Raw genomic sequence first — 27,302 nt, forward strand, 5'->3', positions numbered from 1 at the left:
CCTCCAAAACTACGGGCCTAACAACAGACCGCCAGCAGGCACGTCTTTCACTGCAGCCCCCGGAAACTGCCGACCAGATTCTCTCCTTTTTAGGATTTGTAGGATTCTTCCATCATTGGATACCTAACTTTGCCGCTCTGGCTAAACCTCTGTATGTGGCAGCTAAGGACACATCTACAGGACCCCTCTCCCACCCTGGGATTGTAAAACAAGCTTTTAAAACCCTACAAACTGCCTTGTCCACAGCACCCCCACTCCAACTGCCAGATCTTAACAGCCCCTTCCACTTGTTCACTTACGAAAAACAAGGGATTGCGGTTGGGGTCTTAACCAAACCCTTGGGTCCTGTATATCGTCCTGTGGCCTACTTATCAAAACAGCTTGACACACAGTCAGGGGGTGGCAGCCTTGCCTGCGGGCCCTGGGAGTGGCAACAGAACTTACCAAGGAATCCCTGAAACGTACCTTGGGCCAGCCCATCTCGGTGTTCTCTCCTCATCGGCTAACCAGCCTTCTCTCTCACAAATCTCTCACTCACCTAGGACCCTCTCACCTACAGGAGTTTCATCTACTCTTTATTGAAAATCCTTCAGTCTGCCTTCATCCCACCTCTCCACTCAACCTGGCTACTTTGCTTCCCCTTCCATCCCGTTCCCCCTCCCCAGCCCATTCCCGCCCTGAATAGACACATCTGCTAAACCTCGGGAGGGCCTGTCTGACCTTCGCCTATCCAACCCAGACCTTACCTTTTATGTAGATGGGAGTTCAACAGTGACAGCCAAGGGGCGGCGAAAAGCAGCCTATGCAGTAGTCATAGATTCAGCCACCCTCAAGGCACGTCGCCTCCCCGATGAAACCACATCACAAAAGGCAGAGCTCATTGCCTTAATCCGAGCTCTCATGCTAGCACAGGGAAAGCGAGAAAATATCTATACTGACTTAAAGTATGCCTTTCTTATTACCCACTGTCACGCTGCCCTCTGGAAAGGGCGGGGATTCCTTACTACGAAAGGGTCCCCCATACTCAATGCTACCCAAATCTCTACTCTCCTGCAGGCCCTATCACTGCCCAAGGAAGTTGCAGTCATCCACTGTCAAGGGCATCAGGTCCAGCAGGATGCCGTTTCCTGGGGCAATGTGAGGGTGGATGCGGCAGCAAAATCCTTAACCAGTACCAGGCTAACCCCCACTCTGGTCCTGTTCCTCACCATGGCCACACCGCCGGTTTATGCGCCATCAGAAAAACAGGCCCTCATATTAAGATGAGGAACCGAGTCTGATCAGGGCTGGATCTTCCTAAACAACAGGATTGCCCTTCCACGGGAACAGGCCCCTAAAATTATTACCGAAATCCACCAATCCTTACATACAGGGCCCAAGGCATTGCACCGCTTTATGCAGCCCCTCTTCTTCTCACCAGGTCTGCAACAGACAATTGACCAGGTACACAAGGCATGTGTTACTTGCTCCAAGGTCTCATCTCAGGGAAGCTTAAAGCCACAGTTTCCTACCCACCAAATGTGTGGCAACCTGCTGGCCCAAGATTGGCAGATTGATTTTACCCATATGCCCACTCATAAAAAACTCCGCTACCTCTTAACCTTTGTAGACACCTTTTTTGGATGGATTGAAGCCTTTCCCACCTCCAGGGAAAATGTGGACACAGTGGCTTCCCTCTCAATTCAAGAAATCATCCCTCGTTTTGGCTTACCTGCAACCATCCAGACAGACAACGGTCTAGCATTTACAGCCCAGGTGGTCCAGCTGGTCGCCAAGTCTCTCAATATCTCCTGGAAACTGCACATCCTCTACCACCCTCAGTCATTGGGTAAAGTTGAAAGGGCTCACGGCATCCTCAAAGACCATTTGGCCAAACTTACCATTGAGGTAGAACTCTCCTGGTCCACACTCCTACCTCTTGCTCTAGCCCAGGTCCGAGCCACCCCATGGGGGCCAACACAACTGGCTTCAGCCCCTTTGAACTGCTGTATGGCCGGCCTTTTCTGGTCTCCCATAATCTCTCGGTGCAACCGCCTCCACTGGCCTCCTACTTCCCTTTTCTCTCTCTCCTCTGCCACTTACTCAGGGAGCACGCCAACCGTACTCTCCCTGTTGTTCTGGGATCAGAGGACCCCCAGCTGGCAGCACCTCTCCAGCCAGTGTTCTCCTCCGGGAGCTCAAACCAGGATCTCTGCAGCCCAGGTGGTCGGGACCCCACATTGTTATCCTGACCACCCCCACAGCCGCTAAGCTCCTGGGTCACACTCCATGGTATCATGTGTCCTGCCTCAAGCTGGCCCCCTGAAATGATCAGGAAGTCTGAATCCTCACCCGCGGCCCCTACCCGTCGCCCCTTAACCCTTCAAATTCTCCTCCTAACAATCCTTCTAGTGTCCCCTCTTAAGGCCAACCCTTACTACGTCTGGCGGTTCTACCTTCAGGAATCCTGGATGGAAGGATCCACCACTAAAACCCAATACATTGCCCAAACAGACTGCCAGCCCGCAGGCTGCCAGTCAGCCATAGTATTTGAATTCCCAAGATCAAAGGCCAATACTATCAGAAACTCCTGCAGTAACTTTGGCCTCTGCTTTCTTTATGACCAAACCAAAGACTACTGTCATTGGTGGAACGCTACCTATGGTGGATGCCCATATACTTCTTGTGTTATGCACAAATCCTTCAAATCAAACACCCACCCAAAAAGAAGAATGCTCTTTGCTGACCACTGAGGTTAAGTGTCCCTTATCATCCACGACCCCTGGGATTGCCGCTGGGAAAAGGGAACTGCAGGTGAAATATACAACAGGATTACCAAGAGCCACCCCAGTGGCATGTGGCTAATATTCTGGTCCTATACTCGTATTGTACCTGTAGAAATAGACCAACTCAGCTCGTTAGGCAGTACCATCCTACAAAATGAAGCCACCCTAGCTAACCAATTTGGACTCCCAAATAACACCTCCCACCTTTCTCCTGGTTAACTTTAGTTCGGCAAGGTGCTAGCATGTTGAATTTAGCCAGAGCCATAAATTTCACCAACTGCTTTTTATGTGCCTCCCTCAGCAAACCCCCCTTGGCTGCAGTTCCCTTCGGCACTGAGTTCAATCTGTCACAATCACCTACGGGGCCTAGCACCACTTTAACAGGTATCCCCTTGTTCAAAGTGCACTCTCAAAATCTCTCTCTCTGCTATGGGATGGCCAACAGCTCCAGCTGCAACACCACAGTAAAAGTAAAATCCTCCCTTTACGTGCCTCCAGGAGGATACTTTCGGTGTAATGGGACCCTAACCAAAGTTATTAATGCCTCCCTTCCCTTCCCTTGCGTGCCTGTCACTTGGTCCCGTAGCTAGAAGTATATGGACAAGCTGAGTTCCTATCCCTCATCACACCGTCCCCTAATCACTGGAGCAAATGAGCAGTCTTCCTCCCAGTAGTGGTTGGCTTCTCCTTAGCATCTTCTCTAGCAGCAGCTGGAATAGGGAGTGGTGCCCTGGGCTACAGTGTCACCTCAGCCATTCCACTAGAAGACAAACTCCGTGTAGCCAATGAAGCGTCAGCCACCTCTCTAGCCTCCCTCCAGCAACAAATCACGTTGCTGGCCCAGGTAACTCTCCAAAACTGATGGGCCCTAGACCTGCTAACAGCAGAAAAAGGAGGTACCTGTCTGTTTCTTCAGGAACAGTGCTGCTACTATGTCAATGAAACAGGCCTTGTAGAAGAGAACATCGACACTCTCTATCACCTCCAAGAAGACCTCCGAAGAAAACAGAATGCACCAGCCTCGTCTCTCAACTGGTGGCAATCCCCCATGCTTACCTGGCTAGCTCCCATTATCACCCCCGTTATCATTGTCTTTTGCTAATGCTAGCCCCTTTTTTCCTCAGGTTTTTACAGGCCCCCATAAGGGAAATTTCCAGGGTAGCCGTAAACCAGATGCTGCTTCACCCCTATGTCCGACTCCCAACCGAGGCACCGGCCAACTGACCCCCATCCCACCCCTACTCAGCAGGAAGTAGCCAGAAAGAAGCGGTGTCCTATATCATCAAAAGGGTCATAATGTAAGGCCAGTTGCCTCGCCGGAAGCTTGGAGATGCCCATCCCTCTCCGCGCCTGAAAACTACTCACCACTCTGCGATGGACATCAAGCCCTGTACTCAGCATCTAGCTCTGCCACATAGCTTCCCCAAAGCCCACTTCTGCACTCTGCACCTGAATCTGCACTCAACACTAGACTCTGCACTCAGCACTTAGCCAGCTGTTGAAAAACCCCGCCAAAATTTAAAAGAAGCCCCGCCAAAACCTGCCCAATGGCATTTTGCCCCATCCAGGTCCCGCTCCCCCTGGGCAGCCCGCTCACCGGAAATACCGCCTACCTACCAATAACAGCTTTTTCCATCCATGTCCTGTTCCCTCATAACCAATCAAGACACCCTCACTCGCTATAAAAACCCCACACCTCGGGAAGTCGCGTGAGACTTCTCTGGCCCCTCTTTCCCGGACCACAGAACCTCACCCGGGAGCTAAATAAATTGGCATTTAATTTTCTTATGCTAGTCTCAGTTTCCTCATTTTAAGCTCAGCAATAACACTTACAGAGACCTCTCACTAATATTATAAAGTGGTGAGGGTCTCAAAGGGGGGGGTGAAGAGGAGGCCCAGGCATCTCAGATCAACTTCCCCTTTTCATGTGTAATTCCTGAGACTGTAAACCGAAACCCTTTTCATATATAATACCTGAGACTGTAAACCAAAACCCTTTTCATATGTAAAGCTATAAACATAAGATTCTTCCATGTGTGACATCTAAAGCATAAGCCTATAAAAAGTCAGAACCTTTCTTTGTTAGGTGAGCTGGGTTTTGGACAGATTACCACCCAAGGCTGCCAGCCGAATAAACCCTCCTTCCTCCTGTATTCAGTGTTCAAGAGATCCGTTTCCTGTGGCCGCTCCTGCTACAGTCTTCCATGAAGGGAATAGGCAAGAGATTCCTAGTTTGAGGGGTGGAGTCTTCTGTAACAAATGATAAGGTATTGCCGTTTTATTTGGACTAAAGAACCGATCCTCAAGCCTGTAGTTGTCTGGCCAAAATTTGGGTTGGAAGAGGATTAGGTCTGTCCACTCTTAATAATGTATGTCAACAAAAGCCCCATCTCACAAGAAGAAATAGACTATGCTCTCTGTTGGCAACAGGGTCCAGTTCTCCTCCACCCATTAAGAAAAGGAGGAAGACAATCAGAGAGCAGTCTCACTTAAAGTCAGGAGCAGTCTCACTTAAAAAGGGTGGAGCTTTTACCCGTGAACAACCCACATGTAAATGGGATCCTTTAGATCATCTTCCCTGTTTCTAGCTCCGGCTCCTGCTCCTGCCATCCACGCAGTACCCTCTTCTCCTCCCCAAGTGGCGGCTGCTGCCCCAGGACCTAACCCAGAAGTCCCTACTCCCCCATATAACCCAGGCTCTGGGAGCTACTGTCTCAAAGGCCTGATCATTGACAGCCTGAGTGTTCTTCCTTCAAGAAAGGGCTCCCACGGAAGATAGGGCAACACAAAAGAGATAGTCCAAGTTTTCCTTTCCCCTCTTCTTCCAAGGAATCAGCTTCAGCTTCAAAGCTTTTTTTTTTTTTTTTTCTCTAAAGGAAATGCCTCAAAGAGGAGGCGGGGTTAGTTTTGTGAAGCCTCAAGGAGGAGTTGTGGTTGGATTTGTGAATGCTCCCTTAACTGCTTCTAAGGTCCAGAGTCTAAAGAGAGAACTTAAACCATTATTAGATGACCCTGATGGGGTAGCAGAACAGATTGATCGGTTTTTAGGTTCCCAGTTATATACTTAGACCGAGTTAATGTCCATTCTAAGTATTCTCTTTTCAAGGGAAGAAACAATAGACTTGGAGAGCCAGAGAGAGAGAGAGAGAGAGAGAGAGAGGGGCAGAGAGAGAGAGACAAGGAGGCAAAGAGAGGAGAGATAAAACAGAGAGATTAGGAAGAAGACAAAGAAAAATTAAGAAAGTTATAGATATAAGAATGCACCTTTAGTAAGGAAAGTTATAAAACAAAGAAAGTTAAGATTGTGATAGTTGTGAAAAATGTTATAAAAAGGAATTTACGCAAGAAATGTACAATGTTTGTTTTAAAAGTTTAACCATTTTGAAATGTTAATTGTAAAGGAAATTTCGGTGTATAAACATATTAGCTAAAGTTAAAGCAGCATCATCCAGTTTTTCTGTAGATTGGACATTAAAATAAAAGCACAACAGGTTTTTCTTAAAGCACTAACCTGCTCTTTAACAAAGATTATAAAAGGTCTCTTAGCACAGGCACTACTCCTAGAATTTCCAGTACACCAGCACCAGCCTGGAGACCACCCTATCTCGTGCTACTAGCCACCCAGACTGCCGTTCGTATAGCAGAAAAGAGACGGACACACCACACCCGAGTCAAGAAAGCACCATTGCCATTAGAATCATGGGCTATTGTTCTGGGATCAGACTCTGTCAAGTTAAAGCTAAGAACAGCTTAGTCTATCTTTTCTTTTTTTCCTTTTCCTCCCTGTAACTACTCACCCACCATTTTGTTATTAATGTGATTAGATCTGGCTCACCTCAAGTTGTTGCTTTGATATCTGTTTAGTTATGCCTTGTGGAGATTTGCATAATTAAGGACAGCCTGCTGTTTTGGAAGGATATGTCTGTCCCTCTTAGATTTCCTCAGATTAGGAAGACATAATGAGTACCTCTAAGAATACTAGTAATCCAAGGAATAGTAGCTGTATTTGTAATTGGTAGGAATCAGACTCTTGCCCCTCAAAAACAGAATCTCTGTTCTACTTAGTCTAAAGTCATACGGAACATTAAAGTTTTAAGATAAACTGCTTCCACAGGTCTTTGTCAGTCCTTAAAACAATATGTCCATTTCACCAAAGGAATTGTTCCTTCTAGCTACCAATATAACCAATGTTATCCTATACAGCTTACTATTGTTAGTGCAACATCTGAAAACTCTTCTCCTTCATTTAGTCGTACATATGGTATAGGAGCTGACATTTCAGCAGAAGATCCTGAAGAAATTTTTGAAATGCACTTCATTACTCCTTCAACCTTTTTATTATCACTCCTCCTAGACACAATGACAAAACCAAAGTCTCAGTGGTAGAAGTAGAGGACCTAAGGCAAACCATAGCCTTGAAACAGGATATAAGGGTGCAAATGCCTGGGTGGAACAGATTAAATGTTCTGTTTGTACCTTAAATAAATGCGACTGTTACGCTTGTGTGCACAGTAGGCCAGAGGCCCAGGTTGTCCCCTTTCCACTTGAATGGTCCCCAAAACAAGCTGACATGGAAGGCATAGTAGCTCTTTCTCAGGATTCCAATGCCTGGAATAACGAATTGTTCCAAGTTCTTTTGCTGCTATTTCCTGAGGTTCAACACCCTGCGGGTCAGTCACCAAGGGTTATACAGCCTCCATCTAACAAGGTGAGGTTCGCCTCGTGTCTCTCATAACAGGGAGAACTTAGCGTTTCTTGGAAACTTAACAGGAAGCAGTGAAGTCAGGCAATTCCAAGAGTTGGCTCATTAATCCATCCTACTCATCCCCAAGTGGAAGTGTGGTGGTATCGTGGAGGACCTTTACTGGACACTCTGCCAAATAACTGGAACAGCACTTGTGCTCTAGTCCAGTTGGCTATCTCTTTTACCCTGGCATTTCATTAACCAGAGAAAGAGAAATTACGACATGGGCAAATAAAAGAAACTCTTTATAGGTCTTTTGATTCTCATGTGTACTTAGATGCAATTGGAGTTCCTTGAGGAGTACCAGATAAATTTAAAGCCCGAGATCAGAGATCTGCAAGATTTAAGTAAATGTTGTTCTGGTAGGTAACAATTAATTTAGAAAAATGTACATTAGATAAACTACATTTATTATAACCAACAGCAGTCTGTTAACTATACTAAAGATACTGTCAAAGGAATAGCTGAACAATTAGGATCCACTAGCCAAATGGCCTAAGAAAACAGAATAGCCCTAGATATGATATTAGTGGAGAAAACTGGTGTTTGTGTTATAATTAAAACCCAGTGTTGTACCTTTATTCCAAACACTGCTCCTAATGGGAGCATAACAAAAGCCCTCCAAGGACCTACTGCTTTATCAAATGAGCTAGTTAAAAATACTGGCATCAATAACCCTATTTCAAGTTGGCTCAAAAGATGGTTCGGTCAATGGAAAGAAACCATAACCTCAATTCTTACCTCTCTAGGAACTGTGATAAGCATACTTCTCACTAGATGTTGTGTCATAACATGCGTTGGAGGACTTGCGCAGAGGCTAGAAGACACGACCCTTACTAAAATATTTCCAACCCCTCCTCCACCCTAGTCAGATAGATTACTTCCTTTTGAAGAACAAACAGAACTGAGTCAAGACATGTTAAATATGTCTGAAAAGGAATTATAAAAAGGGAGGAATTATGGGAAATGAGAATAAATAAAAGCTTTCTCTTCAAAGCCTTCCTCTTAGTTCATTACGAATAAGTAATAGCTTCTACAAGGTTAATTTACTTTAAAGCTTTTGCTAATAATCTTAAAGTAGCTGTTAGTCATAATAAAGAAGTAAGTGTATCCCAGGTTATTATTATTTTTTTGAGATGAGGTCTCCCTCTGCTGCCCAGGCTGAAGTGCAATGGCGCAATCTTGGCTCACTGCAACGTCCACCTCCAAGGTTCAAACGATTCTCCTGCCTCAACCTACTGAGGAGCTGAGATTACAGGTATGCGCCACCACGCCTGGCTAATTTTTGTATTTTTCGTAGGGACGGGGTTTCGCCATCTTCTTAGTTCTTACACTTTAACCTAGATATTTGCCCTGACATGCCTGGACAAGCCCAGGCAAGTCTTAGGTCAAAGCTTATTCCCCTTCCTTATTTGAAAATGTTATCGCTTTTCTAAGCATTCGTCAAGTTACTTCCTCTTTTCCTTTGTTCTCCTCTGCCTTTACTTCTTTAGAAAATTTCCAAGTTTTGGCCAGGCACAGTGGCTCACGCCTATAATCCCAGCACTTTGGGAGGCCAAGGCGGGTGGATCACGAGGTCAAGAGATCGAGACCATTCTGGCCAACATGATGAAACCACGCCTCTACGAAAAAAAAAAAAAAATACAAAAAAAATTAGCTGGGCATGGTGGCGTGTTCCTAGAGTCCCAGCTACTTGGGAGGATGAGGCAGGATAACTGCTTGAAGCCAGGAGGTGGAGACTGCAGTGAGCCTAGATCATGCCACTGCACTCCAGCCTGGCGCCTGGCGACAAAGCCTCTGTTTCAAGAAAATTTCCAAGTTTTTAGCCAATCAGGTCAAGCATAGAATGTGAAGTCCTGCTCCAGCCAATAAAAACCAGACACAGCAGTAGGACAATTGCATCAGGTTATGAAAGTTATAAACATCCCTATCTCCCTTGTTCAGATGTGCTCTTGTGGCAAGATTGCAGAGGAGTTGCACCCTTCCTGCAGGAAGTAAAACTAGTCTTGCTGAATTTAAAAATATATATATATATATAATATATAAAATAATATTTGCTCTCTTTTTTCTGACAGATATGACTCCTGACCTGAGCCTACCAAACTTAGTATTTTTTTAAAAAAATCCTACATATTCTTTCTCACGATTGTCAGCTGTTTTCCTGAAGTAATAGCAATCTATATTATTTGCCATCCTTGGCTTAGGAATCTATTCTCTTATTCACTAAAAATGTCCACAGAAGCTGAAAGGAAAGACAAGAGCTTCTTCCCATATTAAGAGATCATGGCTGTAGGACTTTCATGGCTGTCTCGTCATCAATTTTTAGGCCATAAATTAGGCCAGACACTGTATCTAACTATTAGTGGATTTTGTATTTTGAATGGGCCTATTTTCCCTGGTCTGGCCCTTTTATTTCATGCAAGCACACAAACGTGCAAGGCCTTTTTCTCTGTCTCAGAAAAACAATGGATGCCGAATAGGAATAGAACTTTGAAAAATATTAACCTGCAGGCCTGGAAAATGAAAAATAAAGGTTCCTTTTCTTTTTCCTCTTCCAAATACTCTTAAGTCTGAAGTGTGCCCACTAGGTAGTAAATGTAAAAATTAAAAATAATTGCCTAGCTTTCAGGAGATTCACAATCTAACAAGCAAAGTATATAATAACCATTAGGCCTCCAAGTCCAGGCCTGGCCATTTTAGCCTTGGTGACCCACATGTTCACCTCTGGATGGTCCCCAGGAGCCAGAAAGTCTGAAACAACCACAAGCAACCAGATGGCCACAGAAATTAGTAAAACAACTTGTTCCTGCCTCAACTAATTGCTCTGTAACCTGCACCCATTGTCCTGTTCAGCCTTGCAAAAATCCCACCCCCCCAGACATTGGGTTTCTTAAGAACTTCACCCCTGTAACTATGTAATCTACTACACCCTCCCTTCTGACGGCAACTAATACCCCCCACCCTTATGATCATGTCTGTCTGTAATAAATGTCCCCTGCCCTTGTGATCATGCCTCCTGTGATGCCCTTCCCCGCCCCAAGATAGATTACCACCTTTAGCTAACCATTTGCCCCAACCTATGTAACCAGTCCATTCTCTACCCCACCTCTTTGCCTAACTCCTTTCTCAGACTTGGCCCACTTGCACCCAAGCATGAAATAAATGGCCTTGTTGCCCACACTAAGTCTGTCTGGTGGTCTCTTTATGTGAGTGACATGCGTGACAATGTGAAATGTGACTGTTATAATAAAGTAATATTAGTTACTATTTAGTGAGCATCTATGGTGTACTAGGCACTGATGTAAGAATTTTACATTTATGAATTCATTTAATCCTCATAATAGCCCTACAAGATAATAACTGTAATGAGTATTTTATAGATGAGCAAAAAATGTACACAGAGAAGTAACTGGTCCTAGGTCACACAACTAGTAACTTCAATTGATGTTGCAGCTTTCTTGGACTTGAGTGACAAATAATGGCCATTTAAACAAAATAAACAAATTATTTGAAATGAATGTACCAAATGACCTCCAAGCACCAGGAAGTCATTGGTTTTCAATCATGACAAACCCGCCAAAGAATTCATACATCTAAACAAGATGTATGAAATTGATAAAGAACTCCTTATAGAAAAAAAAAAACAAACCCTTTTTTTCAATCTTTCCTCTCCATTCCTTCTTTCATTTTTAGCATATAGAAAAAAATTCTTTTTGTAGAAGTGTGAAAGGTTTGGATGATAAAATGTTAATGTATATTTTCATACCTATGCTTATTTTAATTATGTTGTTACAATTTTTAATTGGGCTACTCTTCTAAAGAAGAACATTTCAAAAAACTTTCCTACCATAATGTACTTTTGAAACATACGCCTGTTCAGGTAAAACAGTAGGTTCTGCAGGGAAGGGAGGAGGACCTGTAAACAAAGCAAAAACATAAGAAAACATGAAACTTTAACATTCCAAAAAGCTGCTATTTCTCCTTTATAATAAAACAGCAATCCAAAAATTATTTTTTTTCTGTATTTTTGCCACCTGTAGGCCATCAAATACTCATTAGGTCAGCCCTGATAAATCTCTTTCCTATTTTAAAATGATTTATGCAAATAAATTTCTGTGTTTCCTAATCGTACACTATTATATTGCTTGCTTTGTCAGATGCAACATTCCGAAAAGCTACTAAAATGAAGTCCTATTTTAGATACATACAAACAACTTTCTATTTCTAATACTCTGAAAAACATTTTAAATGTATGTTCTATTAAAAATTAAAGAGTAAAATATATTTTATTAATAATACTATTTTACCAGGCCATTTTTCTAAGGGAATGCCACATTAACAGTTTTCAATGCTTTCAGTACTACTCTTTGCAAATGTTTTTCAATTTGGTCCCCAAAGTTAGTGAGTACAGAAAAAATTTTTAAAACCACTAAGCCTGAGGGACAAAAACAAATCAGGAAAACTTAAACAGGCTCCCGAAACTAAGGTACCAATTAAAGTAGTCAGTTTCTCTTAAGATTCATTTATAACAACAAAGAAAGCAAACAAAACTGCTTCTCTGGACTTAATTTTAAGGAAGACATAAATGAACAGAGTGACAATGTCATCTTAGAGTTCATACCAGTAAGAGAAAAATACTAACTGTGATTTAGATATATGCACTCTGGACTTTTTTTTTTTTTGTCTGATAAGAAATTCCAGTTTTATTTATTTAGTGCACTGAATCCCCCATATACAATATAGGAACATTATTTATAAAGTATAAACATTTCATTTTTTTCAAAAACTTTCAACTTTTATTTTACAGAGGTACATGTGTAGATTTGTTACATGGGAATATTATGTGATGCTGAGGTTTGGAGTATGGATTCCATCACCCTGGTAATGAGCATAGCATCCAATAGGAAGGTTTTCTTTTACCCCCACCTCCCTCCCTCCACCCTTTAGTAATCCACAGTCTCTACTATTCCAATACTTATGGCTATGTTTGCTTAATGCACAGCTTCTACTATTAATAACAAGTGAGAACTTAAGGTATTTGGTTTTCCATCCCTGCGTTCATTTGACTCCAGCTCCATCCATATTGCTGCAAAGGACATTATTTCATTTTTTTTGTGGCTGCCTAGTAGTCCACAGTTGTAAATGTACCACACCTTCTTTATCCAGTCTACCACTGATGGGCACCTGGGTTGATTTGATGTCTTTGCTGTTGTGAATAGTGAAGAGACGAACATAAGAGTGCATGTGTCTTTTTGGATTTTTTTTTATTGTACTTTAGGATCTGGGGTACATGTGCAGATCGTGCAGGATTGTTGCATAGGTACACACATGGCAATGTGGTTTGCTGCCTACGTCCCCCTGTCACTTACATCTGGCATTTCTCCCCATGGTAACCCTTCCTAACTTCCCCACCCCCTCACCCCTACCTTGCTCCCCTACCAACACATGTGTCTTTTTGATAGAATAGTTTATTTTCTTTTGGTTATAAATTCAGCAATAGGATTGCTCACACTATGGACTTCAGATAAGCAAAACTTTAAAAACTCAGAGAAAGATAGATTTAATTCTATGGAATGAAAGCTAAAGACACTAAATTCTGTTTATTAGACCCAAATATTTTCAATAAACAAAGAAAGTAAAACTGCATAAGATGTTTTGCATTTTAAAGCACTAAGTACAAGGCCGGGCATGGTGGTTTATGCTTGTAATCCCAGCACTTTGGGAGGCTGAGATGGGCAGATCACTTGAGGCCAGGAGTCCTAGACCAGCCTGGGCAACATGGCAAAACCCCATCTTTATTAAAACGACAAAGATCAGCTGGGCATGGTGGCATGCACCTGTAATCTCAGCTACTCAGGAGGCTGAGGGATGAAAATCACCTGAATCTGGAAGACAGAGGTTGCAGTGAGCTGAGATTGTGCCACTGCCCTCCAATCTGGATGACAGAGTGAGAGACTGTCAAAAAAAAGAAAAAAAAAATCCCAAGGCTTGTCCCCACAGTCCAACACATTGGCTGTGGCAGTCTGTGGCCAAAGTGTTTCTTCAGGTCTAAACCCGAGCCATCCTTCCTCATTGGGCTGAGCTTTCCTGAGGATCTCCAATAACTCCAGCTAGAGGCTCAGGGACAGAATTTGGATCTCCCTGGGCCTGAGCCCCTAGGGGGAGTGGTGGCTGCAGTCTCTGCAGACTAGCAGACTTAGCCTCCTCCTCTCCTGGTAGTTCTGAGGAATCTGGATGGTCCAGAGGAGTGGGTTTTCACCCCAGTAAAGTACAACCTCTTCATTAAGAGACAAAGTGCTTTGTTAAATGGGCCTTGCTCTCCATGCCACCCAACTGGGTAAGACCCTCCAACAGGGGTTGACAGGCACCTTATACAGAGGTGATCGTACCAGCATCAGGTTGATGCCCCTTGAGGTCAGGGGCCCCAGAGGGAGGAGAAGGCACCCATCTTTGCTGTTTTCCAGCCTCCCTGAGTGACATCTTCAGGCATGGGAGAGAATCAGATGAATAGGGCCTGAAGTGAATCTCCAGCAAACTGTGCAGCCCTATGGAACAGGGACTTGACTATTGAAAGAAAAACAAACAAGCAGAAAGCAACAACAACAGAATCAACAACAACAAAAAAGGTCCCCACAAAACCCCCATCCAAGGGTCAGCAGGCTCAAAGACTGAAACTAGACAAACTCACAAAGATGAGAAAGAATCAATGAAAAAATGCTGAAAACCCAAAATCCCAGAGTACCTCTTCTCCTTCAAATGATTGCAATGTCTCTCCATCAAGGGCACAGAACTGAACAGAGGATCAGACAGACAAACTGACAGAAGTGGGCTTCAGAAGATAGGTAATAAAAAACTATGCTGAGCTAAAGGAGCACGTTCTAAAATGCAAAGAAACTAAGAACCTTGATAAAAGATTAGAGGAATTGCTAACCAGAATAACCAGTTTAAAGAGGAACACAAACTACCTGATGGAGCTGAAAAACACAGCACGAGAACTTTGTGAAGCATACACAAGTATCAACAGCCGAATCAACCAAGCAGAAAAAAAGGATATCAGAATTTGAAGACCACCTTACTAAATAAGACATGCAGACAAGAATAGAAAAAAAGAAAAGGAATGAACAAAGACTCCAAGAAATATGGGACTTCATAAAAAGACTAAACCTATGATTGACTGGAGTACCAGAAAAAGACAGGGAGAATGGAAATAATGAAAAACCTACTTCAGGATGTTATCCAGGAGAATTTCCACAACCTAGCAAGAGAGGCCAATAAGCAAATTCAGGAAATACAGAGAACACCATTAAGATACTCCACAAGAAGATAACCCCAAGACACATAATCATCAGATTCTCCAAGGTTGAAATGAAAGATAAACTGTTAAGGGCAGCCAGAGAGAAAGGCCAGGTCACCTATAAGGGAAGCTCATCAGACTAACAGCAGGCCTCTGAGCAGAAACTCTATAAGCCAGAAGAGATTGGGGGCCAGTATTGAACATTCTTAAAGAAAAAAATTATCAACTCATAATTTCATATCCAGCCAAGCTAAGCTTCATAAGCAAAGGAGAAATAAAATCCTTTCAAGATAAGCAAATGCTGAGGGATTTTATTACCACCAGACCTACCTTGCAAGAGCTCCTGAAAGCAGCACTAAATATGGAAAGGAAAAACCAGTACCAGCCATTGCAAAAACACAGCAAAATATAAAGACCAATGACACTATGAAGAAACTGCATCAACTAGTATGCAAAATAACCAAATAGCTTCATGATGACACAATCAAATTCATGCATAACAACATTAACCTTAAATGTAAATGGGCTAAATGCACCAATTAAAAGATACAGACTGGTAAACTGGGTAAGGAGTCAAGACCCATTGGTGTGCTGTATTCAGGAGACTCCTCTTAAGTGCAAAGACACCCAGGCTTAAAATAAGGGGATGGAGGAAAATCTAGCAAGCAAATAGAAAGCAAAAAAAGCAGAGGTTGCAATACTAGTCTCTGACAAAACAGGCTTTAAACCAATAAAGATCAAAAAAGAAGAAGGGCATTACATAATGGTTAAGGGAACAATTCAACAAGAAGAGTTAACTATTCTAAACATGCACCCAATACAGGAGCACCCAGATTCATAAAACAAGTTCTTAGAAACCTACAAAGAGACTTGAACTCCCACACAATAATAGTGGGAGATTTAACACTACACTGTCAGTATTAGACAGATCAAGGAGACAGAAAATTAACAAGGATATTCAGGATTTGAACTCAGCTCTTGATCAAGTAGACCTAGCAGACATCTATAGAACTCTACCCCAAATCAACAGAATATACATTCTTCTCAGTGCCACATGGCACTTAATTCTAAAATCATCCACATAACTGGAAGTCAAACACTCCTCAGCAAATGCAAAAGAACTGAAATCCTAACAGTCTCTCAAAACACAGTGCAATCAAGTTAGAACTCAGGATTAAGAAACTCACTCAAAACCACACAATTTAACGAAAACTGAACAACCTGCTCCTGAATGACTCCTGAGTAAATAATCAAATTAAGGCAGAAATCAAGGACCTCTTTGAAACCAACAAGAACAAAGAGAAAATGTATCTCTGGGACACAACTAAAGCAGTGTTAAGAGGGAAATTTTTAGCACTAAATGCCCATATCAAAAAGCTAGAAAGATCTGAAATTGATACCCAAACATCAATTAAAAGAGCTTGAGAGGCAACAGCAAACTAATCCAAAAGCAGGCAGAAGACAAGAAATAACTAAGATCAGAGCAGAACTGAAGGAGATAGAGACATGAAAAACCCTCCAAAACAATCAATAAATTCAGGAGCTGGTTTTTTGAAAAAATTAGCAAAATAGATAGACCACTAGCTAGACTAATAAAGAAGAAGAGAGACAATCAAATAGACACAATAAAAAATGATAAAAGAGATATCATCACCGCCCTCACAGAAATACAAACTGCCATCAGAGACTACTATAAACGCCTCTACACATATAAAATAGAAAATCTGGAAGAAATGGATAAATTCCTGGATACATATATCCTACCAAGGCTAAATCAGGAAGAAGCTGAATCCCTGAATAGACCAATAGCAAGCTCTGAAATTGAGGCAGTAGTAGCCTACCCCCCACAAAAAAAAAAAAAAAAGGCCATGACCAAACGGATTCACAGCTGAATTCTGCGAGAAATACAAAGAGCAGCTGGTACCATTCCTTTGGAAACTATTCAAAACAATTGAAAAGAAGGGACTCCTCCCTAACTCATTTTATGAAGCAAGCATCATTCTGAACCAAAATCAGGAAGAGACACAACAACAAAAAAAGAAAACGTCAGGCCAATATCCCTGATGAACATCAATGCAAAAATCCTCAATAAAATTTTGGCAAACCAAATCCAGCAGCACATCAAAAAACTTAATCAAGTCGGCTTCATCCCTGGGATGCAAGGCTGGTTCAACATACACAAATCAATAAATGTAATCTATCACATAAACAGTACCAGAAACAAAAACCACATGATTATCTTAACAGATGCAGAAAAGGCCTTAGAGAAAATTCATGATTCCTTCATGTTAAAAACTCTCAATAAACTAAGTATTAATAGAACATATCACAAAATAATAAGAGCTATTTATGACAAACCAAAGCCAATATCATATTGAATGAGCAAAAGCTGGAAGCATTCCCTTTGAAAACTGGCACAAGACAAGGATGCCCTCTCTCACCACTCCTATTCAACACAGTATTGGAAGTTCTGGCCAGGGCAATTGGGCAAGAGAAAGAAAGAAAGGGTATTCGAATAGAAAGACATGAAGTCAAGTTGTCTCTGTTTGCAGATGACATTATTTTGTATTTAGAAAACCCCACCATTTCAGCACCAAAACTTCCTGGAATTATAAGCAACTTCAGCAAATTATCAGGATACAAAATCAATGTGGAAAAATCACAAGCTGTCCTTTACACCAACAGTTGGCAAGCAGAGAGCCAAATCATGAATGAACTCCCATTTACAATTGCTACAAAGAGAATAAAACACCTAGGAATACAGCTAACAAGGAATGTGAAGGACGTCTTCAAGAAGAACTACACACCATTGCTCAAGGAAATAAGAGAGGGCATAAACAAATGGAAACACATTCCAAGCTCATGGACAGGAAAAATCAATGTTGTGAAAATGGCCATGCTGCCAAAAGTAATTTATAGATTCAATGTTATTCTCATGAAACTACCACTCACATTCTTCACAGAATTATAAAAAAACTATTTTAAATGTCATATGGAATCAAAGACGACCTCATATAGCCAATAGAATCCTAAGCAAAAATAACAAATTTGGAAGCATCACACTACCTGGCTTCAAGCCATACAAGGCTACAGTAATCAAAACATCATGGCACTGGTACCAAAACAGACATATAGATCAATGGAGTAGAACAGATACCTCAGAAATATCTCCACACATCTACAACCAGCTGATCTTTGACAAACTGGACAAAAACAAGGGGAAAAGATCACCTATTGAGTAAATGGTGCTGGGAAAACTGGCTAGCCATATGCAGAAAACTGAAACTGGACCCCTTCCTTAAATCTTATACAAAAATTAACTGAAAGTGGATTAAAGACTTAAATGTAAAACTCCAAACCATAAAAACCTTACAGGAAAACCTAGGCAATACCATTTAGGACTTAAGCATGGGCAAAGACTTCAAGACAAAAATGCCAAAAGCAATTGCAACAAAAGCCAAAATTGACAAATGTGATACAATTAAACTGAAGAGCTTCTGCACAGCAAAAGTAACTATGATCAAAATCAACAGGCAACCTACAAAATGGGAGACAATTTTTGCAATCTACCCATCTGACAAAGGCTTAATACCCAGAATTTATAAGGAACTTAAACATATTTAAAAGAAAAAACCAAACAACCCCATCAAAGAGTAGGCAACGGATATGAAAAAACACTTATCATAAGAAGACATTTTCGTGGCGAACAAACAAATGAAAAATAGCTCAAGATCACTGATCATCAGAGAAATGCAAATGAAAACCACAATGAGATACCACTATCTCATGCCGGTCAGAATGGCAATCATTAAAAAGTCAGGAAACAATAGGTGCTGGCGAGGCTGTGGAGAAATAGGAATACTTTTACACTGTTGGTGGGAATGTAAATTAGTTCAACCACTGTGGAAGACAGCATGGCAATTCTTCAAGGACCTAGAACCCGAAATACCAATGGGATTGCTGGGTATATACCCAAAGAAATACAAATCATTCTACTATAAAGACACATGCACATGTATGTTTACTGCAGCACTATTTACAATAGCAAAGACATGGAACCAACCCAAATGCCCATCAATGATAGACTGGGTAAAGAAAATGTGGTACATATAAACTATGGAATACTATGCAGCCGTAAAAAGGAATGAGATCATGTCCTTTGCAGGGACATGGATGAAGCTGGAAGCCATCATCCTCAGCAAACTAACACAGAAACAGAAAACCAAATACTGCATGTTCTCACTCTTAAGTGGCAGTTGAACACTGAGAACACAAGGACACAGAAAGGGGAACAACACACACCAGGTCTTTTAGCAGGTGGGAGTTGGGGGAGGGAACAGAGGACAGGTCAATAAGTGCAGCAAACCACCGTGGCACACGTATATACCTATGTAACAAACCTGCATGTTCTGCACATGCATTTTTTTTTTTAGAAGAAAAAAACTGTACCAGGCCAGGTGCAGTGGCTCATGCCTGTAATTCCAGCACTTTGGGAGGCTGAGGTAGGCAGATCATTTGAGGTTAGAAGTTCAAGACCAACCCAACCAACATGGTGAAATGCCATCTCTACTAAAAATACAAAAACTAGCAGGGTATGGTGGCAGGCACTTGTAATTCCAGCTACTAGGGAGGCTAAGGCATGAGAATCACTTGAACCTGGGAGGCGGAGGTTGCAGTGAGCGGAGATGGCACCACTGCACTCCAGCCTGGGTGATAGAGTGAGACTCTGTCTCAAACAAAAGAAAACAAAACAAAAACTATATTAAAAAATGCACAAAATATTAAAGATACACATGAAAATAATTTTAAAACAGTGATGAGTTCAAAGTTTTGGAAAAAACTAAAGTTTTAAAAGTTCCTTGTGAATAAGACGACTAGAAAAATGAAAGGTTAATATAGAAAATCAAAGAAATGAATACTCAACTCTTCCATATGCTTTCATAAGAAAAATAAGTATTTAAACTCAGCTATCTAGAGTAGACAAATTAAAGAAGAAACTATAGCTCACTATAGGGAAAAAGATGACCTTATTATTTTTCCAGGCTCTAGCCCGAGACAGTATATCGTCAAAAGAACTTTTAGTTGTAATTAAGACACTACTGGCACTTTTTGGAGAAAACAATAATGAATACAAAGATGCCAACAGCAGAGATGGGTAAATGCTACCTTAATTTTCAAAGTAGTGACAGTAGACATGGGTAAATGCTGCCTTAATTTTTACAAAGGAAGGAAAAAAATAAATCTTTAGAAGCTAAAGATTGCAGACCACTTGGCAAAACATTTGCTAGCCCTACATAAACATTTTGAAAGCTATTAGGGAAAAAGTATTTATCATGAGAAACCAATCACCAATGTATTTTTCCGATAATTCAACTGGATACTCAGGAAATTCTACAGGTATGTTTTGAGTTCAACAAATTATTTAAAATACTTTGTAATTTGATTGTAGGCACCGATTAAGGACTTTGTAGGCATTGTTTATCTAATCCCAATGACAATCATAGAAGGTAGTAACTATCACTGTCCCTCCTCTCCAAATGAAACAGGCTTAGAGGGCAAACAAATTGCCAGCATAGAGTTGATATTTCAACCTGAGAAATCTAATTCTGGAGTTTATATACTTAACTTATTTGCTATGGTACCTTAGATTATTTTCTGAAGTAATTCTAGCATTTGCTGAATTTAACACAAACTTCACAAACACTGCATTTAGAGCCTCTAAGTATTAAATGGACAGTATTACATTCATAGTAAGAATCCAACAAATTATAAGGAAAACTGTATTTTAGGACTCAAACCCATTAACAATCTTAAAAGTTACCAAATAGCTTAACAGGACTACAACTTTCAGTGCTGAAATATACAAGACCATTTTAACTATTATTAAACACATCAGCAGACAGCAACTGAAAGAAATTATTCAAATCCTGCAACTTCTTTCTTGTAGTTGCCAGGTAACTCTCATTAACATAAATCTTTCAGGTGATTCCTTTTGAAAAATGATACCTTTTATAAATACTTTATAATCAAGAGTATTTACCTGATGTTTCTAAAACTTGTGGTTCAGGTTCATCCAATTGTAGAAGCTCATCAAGAGCTAATTTTGCTGCATTGGATCTAGACTCCTTTTTATTTTGTCCCAGTCCAGTCTTGTACTGAATACCATCCACCACAGCACAAAAGGCAAAATATGGTCCCATAACATTACCTTGAAAAAGAATTCAGAATGAATGCTACAATAATTCTTAGTATATTCTTGCAAACAATGTCTGTACATAGAAAACATTCCAGTACAAAAATTCTCAAAAATACCTGAGAAATACCAACTTTACAAGTCTTTTTGTAGGACCAATAGGGGTTAAAACTAAAGCCGAATGGGGCCCTGAACTAATTCTGAGGATTCAAGCAGCTAGGCCGGCTCCAGATTCAGTGGGAGCAATAGGGCCAGGAGTAGAGTACGGATCTCATGTGGAGTTAACAGTGAGTGTCTAGTATAATGCCTGGTAATGGAAAACACTCCAATATTATCAAACGACCAGTGAGAAATAAAATGTGGAGATTTCAGGTAACATCTCACATCTTTAAAACTTCAATATAGGCTGGGTGCCACGGCTCATGCCTGTAATTCCGGCACTTTGGGAGGCCGAGTTGTGTGGAAAAGTCAAGAGATTGAGACCATCCTGGCCAACATGGTGAAACCCTGTCTCTACTAAAGATACAAAAATTAGCTGGGTGTGGTGGCGTGAGCCGGCAGTCTCAGCTAGTTGGGAGGCTGAGGCAGGAGAATCACCTGAATCTAGGTGACACACGTTACAGTGAGCTGAGATCACGCCACTGCACTCCAGCCTGGCAACAGAGCAACACTCAGTCTTAAAAACAAACAAGCAAACAAAACAACAAACTTCAATACAAATGTCTTTAAAACTTTAATACAAAGAAAGCTGAATTTCTCCCACCCCTTGGATTGCTCTAATATGCTTTTAAACTCCAGAATATAAGAGATCCCTTTGAAGAAACCCTGTGTACCCATCAGGGCATTATGATAAGCAACCCAACACATTACAGCTTGTGGAGGTTGGGGAGTGGGAGGGGAGGTAAGGAGTTAGGAAGGGAGGTGGGGAGGGAGAGAGGGAACCAAAACATAATGATAAACTAAAGAATTAAACGGAATGCCCAGTCATCATAATTTCTTTTACCTAGCTTTCATATTTGGATGAAAAATGAAATAGAATTGTCTTGTCTCCTGTATTTACAAGTCAAAGATTCTTCTGTCTGAAGTTTTGCTTGTTAGTACTTAGACTTTACGAGGCCTTTAGGAATGTGGCTCCCCACTCTGGTTACAGATGGCTAAATACAATGCTGCTGTACATAAACCCCACTATCTTATTTCCTCACATACTCACAATTATATTACCTAAGTCTTTAATGTGTACATCAAGGTTTTACAAGCAACTCCTGACTGCTTCTGGGTAAATTGTTTTCCCCATAGCATCTCAGACTTCAGTTTCCCAAGTTCCTTCCTTCATGATCACCTGGGTTCCAATCCAGGTTTACCAAATCAGAGAGCATTTTGTAAAATTAACAAGTGGCCCAGATGATTCTTATGTATAAGATATTACACATCTTGGCTAGGTGCATTGGCTCACACCTGTAATCCCATCACTTTGGGAGGGTGAGGCTGGAGGATTTCTTGACGCCAGGGGTTTGAGGTCAGCCTAGGCAATATAGCGAGACAATATAGTGAGATTCCCTCTCTACAGAACATTTTGAAAATTAGTCAGGCATGTGGATGCCTGTAGCCGTCTTAGCTATTTGGAAAGCTGAGGTGGGAGGATCACCACTGCACCCCAGCCTGGACAACAGAGTGAGAGCCTCTATATAAATAATAATAAAAACGATATTTCACCTAATATTTGTTAGTAAGTCTTCTGTGTCAGAAGGTGGAGCCTTTAAGCTTTAGCCTGTTTATAACCCGGGTTCCCAAACTTTAGTATAATGTAGAGCTAGTTAAAAAATATTGATACTGTAGTCTTACTACCAAACACACTGAATTGGATTATTGAACTATACTTTGAACATAAAATACACACTATTAACAACCAACGGGTCATGTTTTTTAGTAGCTTTTGCTCAGAGCAGTGAAGATTTGTCCTGATCATTTATTTTTTCTTAGCTTACATTTTCCAAGGGAAGTCCGAGATTACTGGAGGAAAGCTAACTAGTTATACAGACATTAAGCCCACCTCTATGTTACCACCACCATTTATGTTAAGACACTATTTGTGTCATCTGTTAGTTTACTAGTATTCCATGAAAAACAACAGACTGAAACTTGATGTCGCTGTGACTATCCTTATTAAAATCTTGACATTTGAAAATTCTTCAGCAAAGATGTTAGCTTTGAGATCCATACTGACAAGTTAGCACCAGGAAAATTAAAGAAAAAACCTAACTACACACATGTGTGTACAAAGACACACATGTACGTATATACAAAGTTTTTAAAGTTAAAAAATTTTAAGCCTCTTAAGGGCACTTATTCCTCCACTTTCCTAAAATCTTCCTAATCATTGGCTATAACATGAAGAGATCAGAAACTGCTTTCTGCATTTTCCTGATCTGTACGCCTATATCCTTTCACAGGTACATCATATTTAGACTACCCTGGCTGGGGAGTTTAAGGGAGAATTGAACAAACTGTAACAAACAAGTCTGCAAAGTACCAATCATGTAATCTAATGCTGGAATTTCACAACTTAATGCTTGAATTTCAGAAGGCAAATTTGACCTTAACTTTTCTTAGGCATCATACTTACAGAATCCTTCTAATAATCATAGTCCAAATATTTAACATCTCTACAAAAGTATGTTTATAAGAAGTAATTACACTCCAAAATAGTCCATGAGACTAATTTCAATTCAGCTAGTCACACATAAAAAATTTCAATTCAATGATCATAAAACTTTGGTATATGTGAGTTATCTGTAGAGGCTGCAAAGGCTAAAGTGTGAGCATAAACATTTAAGTATTCTTATGAAAACATACAAGCAGTTACCTAACCTCAGTATTACATAAAAGAACTAAATTTAGCATGATTATTATGCTATACTTTTAGTTTTGTTTTTGAGACAAATACAATTTTACGCTTACCTGTTGTCACAGTCTCCTTAAGGTCAAGCTGAACTCGCTGCATTTGTGCAAACTGGTGCAAGGCTGACACAGGATTTATCTCTCCACGTTTGTATTTCATTATAAATTCCTTAGGTATTTTTTTTGGAGGAAGGACAGGATTTGAAATAGATGAAAGACTCTTGGAAAGCAACGGTTCTGGAAAATTACCTAAAAACAAATGTTATATTTGTCATTTTGGTTAAAAAAATATGAGCAAAAGCACCAAATCTTCCCCAAAATGTAAGGTTGCACCAGATACACTTCATCATGTTTTTCACAACTTTCTACAAACAATTTTGGCACACATGACAAGCACCGTATGTTATTGCATCTATCTTTTGTAGTACTAAGACTATTTTGCAAAAACATAATGTCAACATGCCATTATTAAGTGATACCAAAGGATCATGGAATTTTAGTGATGTCAGGGTCTTCAAAAACCAAGCTATTTTTACAGATGATGTCACTAAGGCCTAGAATGCAGAAAGACACAGATGTGGGACTCGAACGTAGTTTCTGACTCCCATCCACTATTTTTCTCACTGGATTCAATAGAATTTTAAAGTATATTTGCCCCTGCTTTATACTTTACACTAAGTGTTATGTGGAATACAGACCAGTGTAAATCCAGTGCCTTCCCTTACGCTTCATCTCAGAAAGGCAAGCCACACTTGAGTCGAGGTGGTAACGGATGGTTAAACGAGCAGCACAGGGAAAGAGCTCTACAAGCTTCCTCCAAGTGCTGAGTCAGATGCCAACTCCAGGTGGCATCTGACTCAGCACTTGGAGGAAGCTTGTAGAGCTCTTTCCCTGTGCTCCTCGTTTCTGGGATAGCCAGTAAGTTCTGTCAAGCCTCTGGTTTAAAGATTTCCTGGCTGTGTAGACATTTACACAGGATTTATCTCTCCACGAATCGTAAACCTTGCTAATAATATCTTCCTGACTCCCGAGTACTTTTAAGGTCTTTTACATGGACCTTTCTCTGTTCTTTCTTTCCCTCTTTGTAGGAGAGGTAAACCCATGATCGTAAAAAACTGACTCATTGTCACAAATGAAAAAAGTCGTACCTGTCACTTGTGTAACCTTGGATGCCATCTTGGACAGGCTGTAACTTTCTGAGAAACATCCTGTGGGTGTAGTTACGGTCTGGGTCGCTGGTTGAACTGGCAGGTTCTTTTTCAGCATCTGGGCAAAACTGGGGGCCTGTGAACTCTGAAACCAATTGTTGTTGCTAGCCATTTTCTCACCTAGAAGTCACGATAAAATTGACAGAAAACAAAACACTATGTAAACAAAAAATATTTACTCTAAATCCCGCCCCTCCCCGTATTTCCATAAATGGCCTTGGCACACATTCAGATGACCACAGCCAAATCCCTCTTGAACTGATTTCATGACTGCTTTTGAGTTTTCATAGACACAGATCTCCTCTCCTGAATCCCTTCCCTAAACCTCTGCTACAAAGAGGAAAAGAAGGAACAGAGAGAGGTCCGTGTAAAAGACCTTAAAACTACTCGGGAATCAGGAAGATATTATTAGCAAAGTCAGGAAAAAAGAGGAAAAAGAAAAAAATAAAATAAGCTCGTCGGTGGCCTCCTAAATCCGGGCCCAACCCCCACCCACCGAAGTTTTCCTTCCTGCCCTCTATGTGGGTAGGCGGGCAGCTGCCGCCGCGCCTCAGGCCAGGGACTCGCAGGCAGCCGCCACCGCCGCCGCCGTTGCTCCCACCTCCCGGCTTCAACTTCTCGCTTAAGGAAGCTCTGCGCGAGAGCCACAGGATCAGACCCGCATTTTTCAAAACAGGCCTCGAGATGCCCCTGCAGGACCCGGGCCTGCGCCCCCGCGCCGTGCTTTGTCCAATCACTAACCGTCTCGGAGGGCGGTGCGCCTGCGCTTGCGCCAGCGTAGTGCCGCCGCGCTCCGCGTCTTGCGTCGCCTAGGGAAGAGACGCCGAAGGTTGCACGCGTTCGAGGCATAGGTGATGTCAACTCTGTTCTCGGAACACAAGGACCGGGTCCATCTGGCCGCTTTCCCCCCTGGAGAAGCCAGGTAAAATCGCGCAGTTCGGCCTCCTCTCTACTGTTCTGTGTCTCCTGCACCCCTCAGGGATGATTGTTTCTACTGCAGTTGCCTGTGCCTGGGGCCTCCTTCCACAGAGTGCTTGAAGGCTGCTCAAGGGGTACCTGCGTGAGGGTGGTTTTGAGAAAACCCATCACTTCGTCCCCAATGGCAGTCTGAGAAGGCGCCCAGGGGAACGCTTGGCCTCCACGGTGGCCTTCCTGTTTACGGAAAAACCTTACATGTCGGCCGGGCGCGGTGGCTCAAGCCTGTAATCCCAGCACTGTGGGAGGCCGAGGCGGGTGGATCACGAGGTCAAGAGATCGAGACCATCCTGGTCAACATGGTGAAACCCCGTCTCTACTAAAAATACAAAAAATTAGCTGGGCATGGTGGTGCGTGCCTGTAATCCCAGCTACTCAGAAGGCTGAGGCAGGAGAATTGCCTGAACCCAGGAGGCGGAGGTTGCGGTGAGCCGAGATCGCGCCATTGCACTCCAGCCTGGGTAACAAGAGCGAAACTCCGCCTCAAAAAAAAAAAAAAAAACCTTACATGTCCTGAAGCTTGGCCAGTGAGCAAACAATCATGAAAATAGGTGTGGTCTTTGAGAGCAAATGGCTCTGCTATCCGGATGAGAAATTCAGTGTGGATGTTTTCAATTCTTTGCTCTCCTAAAGGTTGAAGGAGGCCCTAATTGAGGTATTAGGTAATAGATCGCGGAAAATAAGAATACTGAATCACCCAACAAATTTCTGCATGTAAACAAAAAGTAATCCAAAACATTGAGTGACTTCGTTATAACAAAATTTCAGTGTCCATCTACCTTTTTATAGGGACAAGTGTTCTCAATAATTAAGTAAGATGTAAATCTCTTAAAAAAAAAAACAAAAAACCAGGCTTGGGGGTGGGCACCGGTAGTCCCAGATACTGGAGAGGCTGAGGCAGGAGGGCCAGTTGAGCCCAGGAGTTCAAGTACAGCCTGGGCAACGTAGTGAGTCTACCATCTCTTTTTTTTTTTTTTTTTTTTTTTTTTTGAGACAGAGTCTTGCTCTGTCATCACGCTGGAGTGCAGTGGCACAATCTCAGCTCACTGCAACCTCCGCCTCCTGGGTTCAAATGATTCTTCCACCTGAGCCTCCGGAGTAGCTGGGACCACAGGCACGTGCCACCACGCCTGGCTAATTTTTTTGTCTGTTTAGTAGAGACGGGGTTTCACCGTGTTGGCCAGGATGGTCTCAATCTCTTGACCTCTTGATCCGCCTGCCTCGA

At 41.8% G+C, this 27,302-nt stretch overlaps 1 protein-coding gene across 1 annotated transcript in view; it reads right to left on the minus strand.

The window, feature by feature from the left end:
- The window catches only part of ADAD1 (adenosine deaminase domain containing 1), a 72,481-nt gene extending 47,263 nt beyond the window's left edge, over positions 1–25,218 (minus strand). Inside the window, exons 1-4 of the mRNA XM_032292374.1 lie at positions 25,043–25,218; positions 23,955–24,143; positions 20,844–21,011; positions 11,357–11,425 (exon numbers count right to left, since the gene is read on the minus strand). Coding sequence (XP_032148265.1) covers positions 11,357–11,425; positions 20,844–21,011; positions 23,955–24,143; positions 25,043–25,214 — 598 coding nt within the window. The 5' untranslated portion in view covers positions 25,215–25,218. The remainder of the gene's footprint in view (positions 1–11,356; positions 11,426–20,843; positions 21,012–23,954; positions 24,144–25,042) is intronic.
- Between the last annotated feature and the right edge of the window lie 2,084 nt (positions 25,219–27,302).

Source organism: Sapajus apella, unplaced genomic scaffold, assembly GCF_009761245.1.
Source record: "Sapajus apella isolate SASKATOON/1434 unplaced genomic scaffold, GSC_monkey_1.0 scaffold27, whole genome shotgun sequence".
NCBI lineage: Eukaryota > Metazoa > Chordata > Mammalia > Primates > Cebidae > Sapajus > Sapajus apella.